At 37.0% G+C, this 15425-nt stretch overlaps 1 protein-coding gene across 9 annotated transcripts in view; it reads right to left on the bottom strand.

Annotated features, from left to right (window-relative positions):
- STXBP4 (syntaxin binding protein 4) overlaps window positions 1-15425 on the bottom strand; it is a 193437-nt gene that overhangs the window by 165400 nt on the left and 12612 nt on the right. For 8 of the 9 annotated variants that reach the window (XR_010937457.1, XM_067715611.1, XM_067715616.1 and 5 more), the window contains one exon: window positions 11840-11972. The exons of the other annotated variant lie outside the window; for it this stretch is intronic. Coding sequence is in view for 7 of the 8 variants with exons in the window: in XM_067715611.1 (XP_067571712.1) it covers window positions 11840-11972 (133 nt within the window). In the remaining variant the exon portion in view is untranslated. The remainder of the gene's footprint in view (window positions 1-11839; window positions 11973-15425) is intronic. 9 annotated transcript variants of the gene reach the window in all.

Genomic DNA, 15425 nt, shown 5'->3' with positions numbered 1-15425 from the left:
TATAGAAACCACAGTTGGTTGACAGCATTACGGAGAAAAAGCTTCAGAAAACAGAAGCCTCCCACATTCGCCTCTTGGGCCGCACAGTATTAGCCATGCAGAGGAAAAAGTTCTCAGTAAGGCAATTTAACACATCTTATATTAAAGTACACCCATGTACCGAAGTAGCATTTTCCAGGAAGACAAGAGTCAGAGAAGAGAAGAAGAAGAAAGTCTCTGACTGTGGTTTCTGGTGTTTATATATATTTTTGTTTCTAAAAAGTACTCACAGCAGTTGTTTTTTTTTTTTCTTTGCCTCCTAGAATAAGATCTTAGCTGATCATGTGAATTTCTGAACCTGTTTAAAAGTCAGAACCTGCAAACTAAAACAAAGCTATTTCTGTAAAAGTCTGGCATTCAAAGCCAGTGAATTCTGCCCCAGCTGGATTAATGTGTCTGTGAAGATAGTAACTTCAGAGAGGCCTCTTCCACACTGTCTAGATTGTGGTTCAGCACTTATTGAGCAACAACACAACATGACAGGCAAGGTGCCAAGCACTTTCACACACCTAACTTCAGTCTGAATTCTTTCACATTGACATTTATAAAGATGTTGAAATAATAATGTATTCTTGAACACTTGCATACTTTCATTAAAAGCTGCCAACACTGTCCATTCCAGATTATAATGACCATTACAGTTTTCTACATAATGTGTTACCATAACCATATATACAGCCTGATTCTAACTCATTACTCCTAAATACTAAGGAATGCTCCTGCAAGCCTTTGGATTCCTTTCCCATACTTTCATAAAGGATGAAAGTCAATGGAAGTATCACTTTTTAAATACCAGTTATTAACATGAATTTAGGCAATTTGTTTAATCTCCATGAGACTCATTTTTTTAGCTGTGAAGTGGGGATAAGTACCTATTGCACAAGGTTGCTGTGATAAATAACGTATATAAAATCCTAGTACATTGTAGGTGTTAAATTGAAGTGAGTTGAATCAGAATCCCATATCTGTTGCAGGCAATTTTTACAGTAATAGCAAATTTAACCCTCCCACTCCTCAAATTAAGAACCCTTTATGACTGCCCACTTGTGGGAAAAGCTGAACTGAACTTCCCAAACCTGGCACAACAAACTAGCTGCAACCTACTTTTTCTAGCCTCATCATCTACCTTCCCTCCTCAGCATATAAATTCTTCATTCTATTCTCAGAAAATGTTCTTCAAATCAGCCACGGTCTTTCAAACTTTAATTCACTTACACATATTAATTCCTATCTAGAATGCCACCACCCACCTTGCCACTTCTCTGTCTGATGAACTCTCATTTAAACTTCACAACCAAATTCAAATATTATTTCTGCTGTAAGTTTTCTCCATCTCCCTAGATTTACTTAATTGTCTCCTTCTCTTTGTTCCAAATGCACTTTTACTTATCTATATTATTGCACTTACTCTGTACTGTCCTTATTTGTTTACATATCTTTTTTTTTTCCATTGGAGTATATTAATTCAGCAACTCCCAAATTAGCAGCATTGATTCTTTCAGTTGATCAGAACTATGTCTTTTTCATGGTTATATCTCTGAGCATAGTGCCAGGTATACAATAGGTCCACAATAAATGAATAAGGCCCAGGAAACACTTTGAGGAAATTAAGGTGGCTCTAACACAAATAGTAATGGCAAAGGAGAAAAGTGAGTGACATCTTAAAGTGAACCATCTTGGCTGCTACTGCTTTAGCTCCCACCAATTGATTGGTTTCTTTACCCCCTGCCATCCAGAGGCCTTTGTCCTTTTCTGAATATTTTCAATTTGAGGTTGGTTGAACCCACAGATATGGAACCCGAGGATATGGAGGGCTGACTGTATGTGTGTGTGTGTGTGTGTGTGTGTGTGTGTGTGTGTGTGTGTGTGTGCGCCCTAGAATCAGGTAAATGAAATATGTCAGTTTTGAAGAAAAAATTTTGATTCCTGCCTGCTGTCCTTACAGTATTAGCAGAGAAACAAAGAAAAAAACAAAAACATTCAAAGTGTGATTCAGAATCGGTCACAAAGGGCTAAGAAGAAGAGGTACTTTTGTGTGGAGCCCAGATGGTGGTAGTTGAATGGTAAACAGGCAGATCAGTGAATTCTCAGAAATGTGACTAAAGGATTATTCATTCATTGGTATTAATTGAGCAATTAATATGTGTCAGGTACCAAGCTAGGGACTAAAGATATTATTGTGAATAAAATCAGATAATATCCTTGCACTTAGGAAATAATCTGAGACTTGTGGCTCAGGCAGAGTTGGTAAAACAGTCACAGATACTGATGTATGATCATAAACTGAGAAGGAAAGAAACAGGCACAGACAGGTGATATGAAGGAAAGGTGCACAGACAGGAAAACAACCTGGCCTAGACTTGGGATGGAGGAAGCACAAGGAATACCTCTCTTTGTAAGTGGTCTTTGAATTGATATTTGAAAGTAATGGGGGGAGCTGTTCTCAGTCAGAGGGAGCAGCATATAAGATGAGAAAGAACCAGGCCCCTTCCAGGGACTGAAAGAATGCTACTCTGAAAGCATAGGTGGGGATGGAGAGTCAGAGAAGTAGAGGGCAGAAGTCACATAATACAGAGCCTTGTAGGCAAGTAAGTATTAGTTGGATAGCTGCGAGGGAAATAGGAATGGTGCATAAGAGCAGACAAAGCTATTGTGAGGTCTGATAAAAACTGATGATAGTTTAAACAATGGTGATGGCAGTGGAGATGAAGAAGACTGATGGGTTCAAGAGCTATTGAGGGTAGAACAGTCAATAGTATGTACCAAGGAATTGGATATGGGTGTTAAGGGAGAGGAAGTAGTTTGGATGCTGTTAGTTTTCTGACTTTGTGCTACTGGAAGGTGTCATTCACAGAGATTGGGAACACTGGAAAGAGGTCTGTTTGGGAAGAAATGGGTAGATGAAGGTGTGATGTGACTATCATGAGTCCTGCCTCAGACATGCTGCATTTGAGATGCCTTTAAGAGATCCAAGTGGAAATGTTGATCAGGCAATTGGATATGTGTCAAAGGAGTGTCTCCCCAAAAAAAGATCTAAGATTTAACACTGAGACTCCAAACTGATATCGGATTGGCTGGTGGGGTGAAAAGGGCCTTGGAGTTCCCATATTTCATATTTCCCTTAACTCAGTACGTAGTATATTTGTTCCCAACCTATAGGCTACCTCTAGCTCTTAAAGCTGGGAGAATCTTCTTTCCTATTTGAACTAGCAAAACGTGTCAATATGTTCCAAGTTTGAACTCAGAATACGTTTTTCAAAGAGACAGGACGATTTTGGTTACTGAACCAGTGTTGCATTTCATATATTCCAGGAGGAGAAATACTTTTATGTGGGTATTGGGATAAAGGGGAGAAGCTAACCATGGTTACTTAAAGTAACTCCTGCGTTCCAATAATCCCCTATCTATAAAGTTTGGGAATATAAATGAAATATAATCCATCTATAAACTTGAGATTGCCTATATTATTAGTTCTGAAACAATATAATGTTAAAATAAAATTACAGCAAGTGAAAGCACTCATATGCATTTAAAAAATATTAACAGTTGCTCAGTTCAGCAACTTATTAAGGATACCCTATGAACCAGTGTTTCCTATTCCATGAAAACACCTGGAGAAATTTTGTACAGATTAGAAGTTTATTAACAAGCCTAACACAGTATTTAGAATACAGTAAATTCTATTATTACTATTCATAAAAATTTTTTTTTAAAAAATTGCATTAATTTGTATTTGCAGAGTAAACATGTACATAACTCTCCAACTTGACGAAGAACACAAAAGTAAATGTAAGCACTGCAAACCTACTTATTCTTCTCTGTCTACACCTTTCTCTATTTTGGCTGTTTTCTTCTCTTGGACATGACCAGATACTGTCAAAAAACATTAATAACTCTGTGCTGCTCTCTAGTGGTAAATATAAAATATACTTTATTACATGGTTTTGCTTTCTAATACACTTTCAAACAATGAAATTCTCAGAAAATCAACAAGAGAAAATATACATTATAGGTATAATTTCTTAGTCTGTCATCACTGACAGGAGATGAGTCACTCAGCACCACTGCTATCAATTTATTACTTTAACTACAAATATTTTTCATGCGGGAAAAAAAGCACAAATTGATGCTTGTCTTAAAAGTAAATTGTTTTCACTTGTTAGGTACCATGACCTACTGCATTACTTCAAGTATAGTCTAAGAAATACCTTAGCTATACTGAATACACACACACACACACACACACACACACACACACACACACACACACAGACATATCTCAGCTTTAAAACTAAAGTAGTACATCTCAATTCTTACAAGAAAAATTTTGTTTTTCGTTTGTTTGAATTTGTTTAAATTTAGCATTTAAGTATGCTCTTAGTTAATAAATTAAATTCAATAGCCAAAAATTATATCATTATAATACCCTATGCTTATTGTATAATACTTACCACTTGGTAAGTATATTTGGAGGAAACCTTATTATCTCAGCAAGATTGAAACAATTTAAATCTATTGTTTTGGAAGTTACTAGTTAAACTGATTTTTTTTTTTCTAACAAGGAAAAAAATCCAATTGAATAAACAAACTGCTTTCTAAACAGTGTTTGGTGTAGGAATCGGGGTGGGGGTAAGGGTAGGACTATTTATTCAACCAAAACAACTAGAATAAGGACAATGACAATATAAACAGACTTTATAAGGGTATCACTTCTCATGTTACATAGCTTGATATTAATAGAATGTTTTATTAAATTCTTTATGTCCTACATCTCTCCAAAAAGGGAGGCAATTTTCAACAAAAGACATGTAGAATCACATTAGTAAAACAGAAATAGCAAATAAAATTCAAGAGAAATGAGCATGAAAATATAGTAACCAATTTGTTAACTAAGTGCTTCAAATATGGATCTGAGCTTCCTAGCAACCAGAGCAAAAAGGAACTCATGCTTTACATATTTCTTACAGTGAAGAGGACAGTAAGGTTTTATAACTCCTAAAATAGATATTTTCTAGTCTTAATTCTAAATCTAATTTCTCATATGGGCTACTAGTGACTGGCATAATTAACAAATTCAACAAGAATTACTGCAAATTCAGAAGTGAGTGGATTTTATTTGCTCTGTTTGTTTTGTTTTGTTTTGCATTTAGAAGAGGCTAAATGAAGTACTTTAACTAATCTAAGTTAAACCTAACTGGGAGCAGTGAATAGATAACATGTCTTCAAATATAACCTCTCTCAGCCAGACTTAAAATAAAATTTGAACAGCATATAATTAAAAATATATAACATTTACTTACAGCTTGAAATCTGCTACTTTCATATTTATTTCCTATTCATTTGTTAGGTTAAAACGCCACGAGTATAAAGGTCTATCTTCCAATCCCTCTATATCTTTCACTAAGAAATGGTCACAGTGAACATTCAGTTAATATTAAAAATTTACTGAGATTGGTTCAAGATGGCGGAGTAGAAGGACGTGTGCTAACTCCCTCTTGCGAGAGCATAGGAATCACAACTAACTACTGAACAATCATCGACAGGAAGACAATGGAACTCACCAAAAAAGATACCCCACATGCAAAGACAAAGGAGAAGCTGCAGTGAGATGATAGGAGGGGTGCAATCATTATAAAATCAAATCCCATAACTGCTGGGTGGGTGACTCACAAATTGGAGAACAATTATACCACATAAGTCCATGCACTGGAGTGAAGGTTATGAGCCCCACATCAGGCTTCCCAACCTGGGGGTCTGGCAATGGGAGGAGGAATTCCCAGAGAATCAGACTTTGAAGGCCAGCAGGATTTGATTGCAGGACTTAGGACTGGGGGAAACAGGGACTCTACCCTTGGAGTGTACACACAAAGTCTTGTGTGCACCAGGACCCAGGGGGAAGGAGCAGTGACAACACAGGAGACTGAACCAGACCTACCTGCTAGTGTTGGAGGGTCTCCTGCACAGGCAAGGGGCAGCGGTGGCTCACCACGGGGACAAGGACATTGGCAGCAGAAGTTCTGGGAAGTACTCATGGGCATGAGCCCTCCCGGAGTCTGCCATTAGCCCCAAAATAGAGCTTGTAGGCTCCAGTGCTTGGTCTCCTCAGGCCAAACAACCAACAGGGAGGGGACACAGCCCCACCCATCAGCTGACAAGTGGATTAAAGTTTTACTGAGCTGTACCCACCAGAGCGACACGCAGCTCTACACACCACCAGTCCCTCCCATCAGGAAGCTTGCATAAGCCTCTTAGATAGACTCATCCACCAGAGGGCAGACAGCAGAAGCAAGAAGAACTACAATCCTGCAGCCTGTGGAACAAAAACCACAGTCACAGAAAGATAAACAAAATGAAAAGGCAGAGGATTATGTCCCAGATGAAGGAACAAGATAAAACCCCAGAGAAACAACTAAATGAAGTGGATATAGGCAACCTTCCAGAAAAAGAATTCAGAATAATGGTAGTGAAGATGATCCAGGACCTCAGAAAAAGAATGGAGGCAAGGATCAAGAAGATGCAAGAAATGTTTAACAAAGACCTAGAAGAATTAAAGAACAAACAAACAGAGATGAACAATGCAATAACTGAAATGAAAAATACACTAGAAGGAATCAATAGCAGAATAACTGAGGCAGAAGAATGGATAAGTGACCTGGAAGACAGAATGGTGGAAATCACTGCTGTGGAACAGAATATAGAAAAAAGAAAGAAAAGAAATGAAGACAGCCTAAGAGACCTCTGGGACAACATTAAATGCACCAACATTGGATTATAGGGGTCCCGGAAGGAAAAGAGAGAGAGAAAGGACCCGAGAAAATATTTGAAGAGATTATAGTTGAAAACTTCCCAAACATGGGAAAGGAAATAGCCACCAAAGTCCAGGAAGCACAGAGAGTCCCAGGTAGGATAAACCCAAGGAGAAACAGGTCGAGACACATAGTAATCAAATTGACAAAAATTAAAGATGCAAAATTATTAAAAGCAACAAGGGGAAAACGACAAATAACATATAAGGGAACTCCCATAAGGTTAACAGCTGATTTCTCAGAAGAAACTCTGCAAGCCAGAAGGGAGTGGCACGATATATTTAGTGATGAAAGGGAAGAACCTACAACCAAGAATACTCTACCCAGCAAGGCTCTCATTCAGATTTGATGGAGAAATCAAAAGCTTTACAGACAAGCAAAAGCTAAGAGAATTCAGCACCACCAGACCAGCTTTGCAACAAATGCTAAAGGAATTCCTCTAGGCAGGGAAAAGACTAGCAACATAAAACAACCTTGTACATATAGACTACTATATCAAAACCTCATGGGAACAGCAAACCCAGAAACTACAATAGATACACACAAAAAAAGAAAAAAAAAAAAACCACCAAACAACACTAAATATGATCATCAGAAGAAAACAAAAGAGAAAGAAAAGAAAAAAGACCTACAAAAACAAACCCAAAACAATTAAGAAAATGGCAATAGGAACACACATATCAATAATTACCTTAAATGTAAATGGATTAAATGTGCCAAAAGACACAGACTGGCTGAATGGATACAAAAACAAGACCTGTATATATGCTGTCTACAAGAGATCCACTTCAGACCTAGGGACACATACAGACTGAAAGTGAGGGGATGGAAGAAGGTATTCCATGCAAATGGAAATCAAAAGAAAGCTGGAGTAGCACTACTCATATCCATAAAAATAGACTTAAAAATAAAAACTGTTATAAGAGACAAAGAAGGACACTACGTAACAATCAAGGGATCAATCCAAGAAGAAGATATAGCAATTGTAAACATATATACACCCAACATAGGAGCACTTCAATATATAAGGCAAATACTAACAGCCACAAAGGGAGTAATTGACAGTAACACAATAATAGTGGGGGGCTTTAACACCCCACTTTCATCAATGGACAGATCATCCAGACAGAACATCAATAAAGAAACACAGGTCTTACTTAAATGATACGTTAGACCAGATGGACTTAATTGATATTTATAGAGCACTCTACCCAAAAGCAGAAGAATACACATGCTTCTCAAGTGTACACGGAACATTCTCCAAGATTGACCACATCCTCGGCCACAAAGCAAGCCTCTGTAAATTTAAGAAAATTGAAATCATATCAAGAATCTTTTCTGACCACAATGCTACGAAATTAGAAATAAGCTACAAGAACAAAAAACTATAAAAAACACAAACACGTGAAGGCTAAACAATATGCTACTAAACAACTAATGGATCACTGAAGAAATCAAAGAGGAAATCAAAAAATACCTAGAGACAAATGGAAATGAAAGCACAATGATCTAAAACTTATGGGATACAGCCAAAGCAGTTCTAAGAGGAAAGTTTATAGCAATACAGTCTTACCTCAGGAAACAAGAAAAATCTCAAATAAACAACCTACCTTATACCTAAAGCAACTAGAGAAAGAACAACAAACAAAACCGAAAGTTAGTAGAAGGAAAGAAGTCATAAAGATCAGAGTAGGAATCATAAAGATCAGATCAGAAATAAATAAATAAATAAGACAATAGCAAAGATCAATGAAACTAAAAGCTGGTTGTTTGAAAAGATAACCAAAATTGATAAACCTTTAGCCAGACTCAAGAAAAAAGGGAGAGGACTCAAATTAACAAAATTAGAAATAAAAACAGAGAAGTTATAACTGACACCACAGAAATACAAAGGATCATAAGAGACTACTATATGCAACAGTATGCCAATAAGATGGACAACCTGGAAGAAATGGACAAATTCTTAGAAAGGTACAGTCTCCCAAGACTGATCCAGGAAGAATTAGAAAATATGAAGAGACCAATCACAAGCACTGAAATTGAAACTGTAATTAAAAAACTCCCAACAAACAAAAGTGCAGGACCTGATGGCTTCATGGGCAAAGTCTATCAAACATTTACAAAAGAGCTAACATCTATTCTTCTGAAACTCTTCCAAAAAAATGGCAGAGGAAGGAAAACTCCTGAATTCATTCTATGAGATCATCATTACCCTGATACCAAAACAAGACAAAGATACCATTAAAAGAGAAAATTACAGGCCAATATCACTGATGAACATAGACACAAAAATCCTCAACAAAAGAGTAGCAATTCGAATCCAACAATACATTAAAAGGATCATACACAATGATCAAGTGGGATTTATCCCAGGAACGCAAGGATTTTTCAATATCCACAAATCAATCAGCATCATACACTACACCAACACAGTAAAGAATAAAAACCATATGATCACCTCAATAGATGCAGAAAAAACTTTTGACAAAATTCAACACCGATTTATGATAAAAACTTTCCAGAAAGTGGGCATAGAGGGAACCTACCTCAAAATAACAAAGGCCATATATGACAAACCCACATCAAGCATCATACTCAATGGTGAAAAGTTGAAATCATCTCCTCTAAGATCAGGAATAAGGCAAGGATGCCCACCCTCACCACTTTTATCCAACATAGTTTTGGAAGTCCTAGCTACAGCAGTCAGAGAAGAAAAAGAAATAAAAGGAATCCAAATTGGAAAATAAGAAGTGAAAATGTCACTGCAGATACATAGAAAATCCTAAAGACATTACCAGAAAACTACTACAGCTCACCAATGAATTTGGTAAATTTGCAGGCTACAAAATTAACACACAGAACTCTGTTGCATTTCTATACACTAATAATGAAAGATCAGAAAGAGAAATTCAAGAAACAATCCCATTTACCATTGCATCAAAAAGAATAAAATACCTAGGAATAAACCTGCCTAAGGAGACAAAAGACTGGCACTCCGAAAACTATAAGACGCTGATGAAAGAAATCACAGATGACGCGAACAGATGGAAAGATATACCATGTTCTTGGATTGGAAGAATCAATATTGTCAAAATGACTATACTTCCCAAGGCAATCTACAGATTCAATGCAATTCTTATCAAATTACCAATGTCATTTTTCACAGAACTAGAACAAAAAATGTTAAAATTTGTATGGAGACACAAAAGACCCCGAAAAGCCAAAGCAATTTTGAGAAAGAAAAATGGAGCTGGAGGAATCAGGCTCCCTGACTTCAGACTATATTAAAAAGCTATAGTAATCAAAACAGTATGGTACTGGCACAAAAGTAGAACTATAGATCAATGGAACAGGATAGAAAGCCCAGAAATAAACCCACGCATCTATGGTCAATGAATCTATGACAAAGGAGGCAAGACAATACAATGGTGGAAAGACATTCTCTTCAACAAATGGTGTTGGGAAAGCTGGACAGCTACATGTAAAAAAAATGAAATTAGATCATTCTTTAACACTATACACAAAAATAAGCTCAAAATGTTTTAAAGACCTAAATGTGAGACTGGACACTATAAAAGTCCTAGAGGAAAACATAGGCAGGACACTCTCTGACATAAATCGCAGCAATATATTTTCCAATCTGTCTCCCTGAGAAATGGAAATAAGAACAAAAATAAAAAAATGGCACCTAATTAAACTCAAAAGCTTTTGCACAGCAAAGGAAACCATAACCAAAACGAAAAGACAATCCACAGAGTGGGAGAAAATACTTGCAAATGATGTGACTGACAAGGGATTAGCCTCCAAAATCTATAAACAGCCCATGTGGCTTAATATCATCAAAACAAACAACCCAATCAAAAAATGGGCAGAAGACCTAAACAGACATTTTTCCAAGGAAGACATACCAATGGCCAAGAGGCACATGAAAAAATGTTCAGCATCACTAATGATTAGAGAAATGCAAATCAAAACTAGTGAGATATCACCTCACACCAGTCAAAATGGCTATCATCAAAAATCCACGAACAATAAATGCTGGAGAGGGCGTGGAGAGAAGGGAACCCTCCTACACTGCTGGTGGGAATGTAAAATGGTACAGCCACTATAGAGAACATTATGGAGGTTCCTTAAAAAACTAAAAACAGAGCTAACATATGACCCTGCAATCCCACTCCTGAGCATATATCTGGAGAAAAACATGGTCGGAAAGGATACATGCACCCCAATGTTCATTGCAGTACTGTTTACAATAGCCAAGACATGGAAGCAACCTACATGTCCATCGACAGAGGAATGGATAAAGAAGATGTGATACATATATACAATGGAATATTACTCAGTCATAAAAAAGAATGAAATAATGTCATTTGCAGCAACATGGATGGACATAGAGATTGTCATACTGAGTGAAGTAAATCAGAAAGAGAAAGAGAAATACCTTGTGGTATTGTTTATTTGTGGAAACTAAAAAGAAATGATACAAATGAACATATTTACAAAAGAGAAACAGACTCATAGACTTAGAGAATGAACTTATGGTTACAGGGGAGAAGGGTGGAGGGAAGTTATAGTTAAGGGGTTTGGGATTGACATGTACACACTGCTATATTTAAAGCACAGAGAACTCTGCTCAATGTTATGTGGCAGCCTGGATGGGAGGGGAGTCTGGGGGAGAATGGATACATGTACTTGTAGGGCTAAGTTGCTTTGCTGTGCACCTGAAACTATCACAACATTGTTAATCGGTTATACTCCAATATAAAATAAAAAGTTAAAAAAAAAAAGTAAAATTTGAGATTATTCTTCCTTAGCTTAATGCATGCTTAAATGTTTCTCTGTCTTATTAGTCAAAATGTTAATTCTTTCTACTTCCTAGATGTATACACCATCACAAAAAAAAATTAAAAATTTTACTGATGATATAGGAAAACACACCTCATCACTAGTGGTTTTGTCTTTTAGGTGAAGGGTTATTTTTATTTCCATTTTACCTTATAACAGTCTCCTCCAGGCATGATTTCCTGAATATATACCAAGGGACCTTCATTCCGGTTAATTCCTCCTAGGATCTTCAGACCAAGGCCTGTCTCCTTGGTAACTGTAATCATCTGAAAGGCAGGATCCCTAAGATAAAGTAAAGTAGCATGCACAGGTTAGCCTAGAGATGGGCACCTACTTTTTCTTTAAACTGTTTGGTAAATCAAATTCTTAGAACTAGACAACTCAGAATACTCCGTATACACTAGCAACGACATTTTAAAAAGTATGATCATACAAAAGCAATCAAATGAATTTTCTTAGCTCTAATTTTAGTTTTTCTATAAAACAGCCAAACAGTACAAGAAATTACTGCAATAATGCTTATTTCTTTGGAGTAGAAAATACTTTAAAAATATTATTCAAACAACTTTAAAGATTTATTAAAGGTGACTGAAGAGACTTAGTTTTAACTGATTATTTTGACTACACTGAAGGATTCCAAAACAAAATACTTTAATGAATTAGGTAAGTGACTTTAAAAGACATGTTTTTGGCCACTTAAAGCAAAATAAATATGACCTTCATTTGAATCTCAAAAAAATGCAGTTTATCTTTTTAATTTAGAAAGAGTATTTTCCTGGTACAAATCACTTGCTCCAGCTGCAATTTCTGCCAGACATAAAAGTGATGCCATTAGAAAAGAAGGAACTGTTAAAAGAATTCTGCAAAAGGTACTCTCCCCCCTTCACCTCAGTTGTGTTTCTAAACAGTGGTCAGAGCAGACACTTTTACTGGTCCAAGAGAACTTGAATAAAGCATGAAATGAAGCTCAGGGCCGTCTGCTTACTTATGGTGTAGTGGGTGTTGTGCTAAGCAATATACATACATTAGGCCGTTCAACTAATATTTATAAAATCCCTATGATGATTACCCTCATTTTTCTAAAAGAACCCAAATCTGGGCAGGTTAACTTGGTGGCCCAAGGTTACGAAGCTGGAGAACAACAATGTGAGGGCAGTCTGTCTAACTCCAGAGACAAAGTATGGTCTAAGGTCTACTTCACTGGTGCATTAAAGCCATTGTTGAATATAGGACCTCCAGCTGTCTTCAAACGTGCCAAAACACAGAAACCGCTCTTTGAAAAGAGTTACTTCATATCTTACATATGATTATGGCTTTAAAAAAATTTTCTTAACTTCTGCCATAGAAGTTCTGACTATATCTTTAAGAAGACTTGTATTCAAAAGTTAAATCATAAAAAAGTAGAATGAAAGAAATTAAAAATTTAAAAAAAACTTACAAAACTCCCTGTTTTTGAATATTTTGCCCTTTATATAGCACATCCTTTAGGGTTGCATTATATTGAATTCAGCTCTAGGGTTGGAGGGCCTATCTGGGGATACTAGGGTAATAGTCAATTAGCTAGGGAAAAAAGGCAGAAAATGTTCTACAGTCAGATTTCAGAACCTCAGTCCATTCTTGACAGGAGATTTAGACTGCAAGGACGTAAAGGGGTGAAGCCTAGAAAAGGGCAAGATGAAGAAAGGGGACAAAGGTCCTCATTAAGCACCTCCAATAACCTCTTAAACCCTCTAAATGTCAATTTCCTTCAATGGGGACACACACGATCTCCAGCATATGTTATTTCAGTAAGGGATCCCTCCTTTTCTAATCCCAACACACAGTATCTATTATTAACACAGCAGTGTATTTACTTGCTAGGACCTTACTTTAAAATTCCCTCATTGTTAAGAATTTATATTACTTCCTTTTTTCTTTTTTTTTTTTTTGTCTATTAAAAATAGTTCTGCTGGGCTTCCCAGGTGGCGCAGTGGTTGAGAGTCCGCCGGCCAATGCAGGGTACACGGGTTCGTGCCCCGATCCGGGAAGATCCCATATGCCGCAGAGCGGCTAGGCCCGTGAGCCATGGCCGCTGAGCCTGTGCGTCCGGAGCCTGTGCTCCACAATGGGAGAAGCCACAACAGTGAGAGGCCCGCGTACCGCAAAAAAAAAAAAAAAAAAAAAACACAAAACAAAACAAACAAACAAAAAAAACCAGGCAGAGACACTGCTTTTCACCTATCAGATCAATGTAAATTTAGAACTTTCACAATATAAGACAAGGCTTCAGGAAAGAGGTACTCTTTTACATTGTTGGTGGTAATGCAAAATGGCATAACCCCTAAAGAGGGGATTTGGAAGTCTCTAACTTTACCTTCTGATCCAACAATCCCCTTTCTAGGAACCTTTCCCAAAGATACTCTGGCAAGAAATACAAATGACTTGTATACTAGGTTCGTCATTTGGCATAATTTATGATCACCAAAAATAGCAAACAATTCAAATGTCCATCAATAAGGTACTGGATGAATAAACTATGGTATATTAAGAACAGAATACTATACAGTTACAACAAGGTACAAGGAAGATCTTTATAAATTGATATGAAGTGATCACCAGGATATAATTTTAAGTTAAAAAAAAGTCTGGTCAAAACACTATATATAATATGCTACCTTTTTGTTAAGAATGCACTGGCAAGTGGAGCCTGGGAGCTGAATCCTGGGTGTTTTGGAACATTTTGCCTTGGTCATATGCTACTTCCTCATGAACTTGATTTTGCCCTAAGTAGTTGGATAAAACTCTGTGCTGTCACACAGAGTAAAACTGTTCAACATCAATGCATGGAGCTCTGTAGACAGAGCTCTTCACCTACCAACAGCTGGGGCTGGCTTATATCTCTATGAGACTGGAGCTTTCCACTGCTCCCAGGAGGAGGCATCAGAGAAATATACCTTGAGTTTAACTAACCTGACACCCTTCTGCAGGGAAGATCTTCAAACCTGAGTCAAAGGGCTGGTGAACACTTGTTTACTATGTAAGCAAGAGTAGAAGAATGTCTATACAGTGGAACTATATACAGAATAAATAATAACTTTGAGAAAAAATATAATTATATACACACATATATATATCACATGCATATATATTTATATGGATATGTATTTGCTTATGCAAAAAGAAACACTGAAAAAGAACTAAGAATAAAGATGGCTATTTATAGGAGGAATGAAGGCACAGAGTGAAAGACAAGACTGAAAGCAGGACTTCTCCAAATATACCTTGTTATATGTGTGTTACATATTTGCAAAACGGCCAATTCTTCTCGTCTCTGTCTGCATGCCCCCAGGAATGTGACTTTACTGTTCCTTCCATTAAAAAGTAAAGTCTGTAACTCTAGACCTTGAATTTGGACTTAGTTATCTAAATTGCTTTAGCCAATGGTGCATAAGCAAATGTGAGGAAAACAGACATTTGAAAAACACTTGTGTTTTGCTGCTGGGAACCATTCTACCACCACGTGAAAAAGTCTGAGCTAGCTGCCTGGAAGATGAGATGCCAAGTTGAAAGAGACTTCAGCTATCCAGCCTTCCTAGATGAGGCCCCAGAACATGTCAATGAGGCCACCCTACGTGATCTGGTGCAGCCCAGAAGAACTGTTCACAGAATCATGAGGAAGAATAAATGCTTGCTTGTTTCAAGGTATTTTGAGCTGGTTTGTTAGTCAGCAAATGTTAATCTTAACATTGTTATTTT

The sequence above is a fragment of the Pseudorca crassidens genome, chromosome 19 (assembly GCF_039906515.1).
Source record: "Pseudorca crassidens isolate mPseCra1 chromosome 19, mPseCra1.hap1, whole genome shotgun sequence".
In the NCBI taxonomy this organism is placed as follows: domain Eukaryota; kingdom Metazoa; phylum Chordata; class Mammalia; order Artiodactyla; family Delphinidae; genus Pseudorca; species Pseudorca crassidens.
This window is presented reverse-complemented; position numbering and strand designations above follow the sequence as displayed.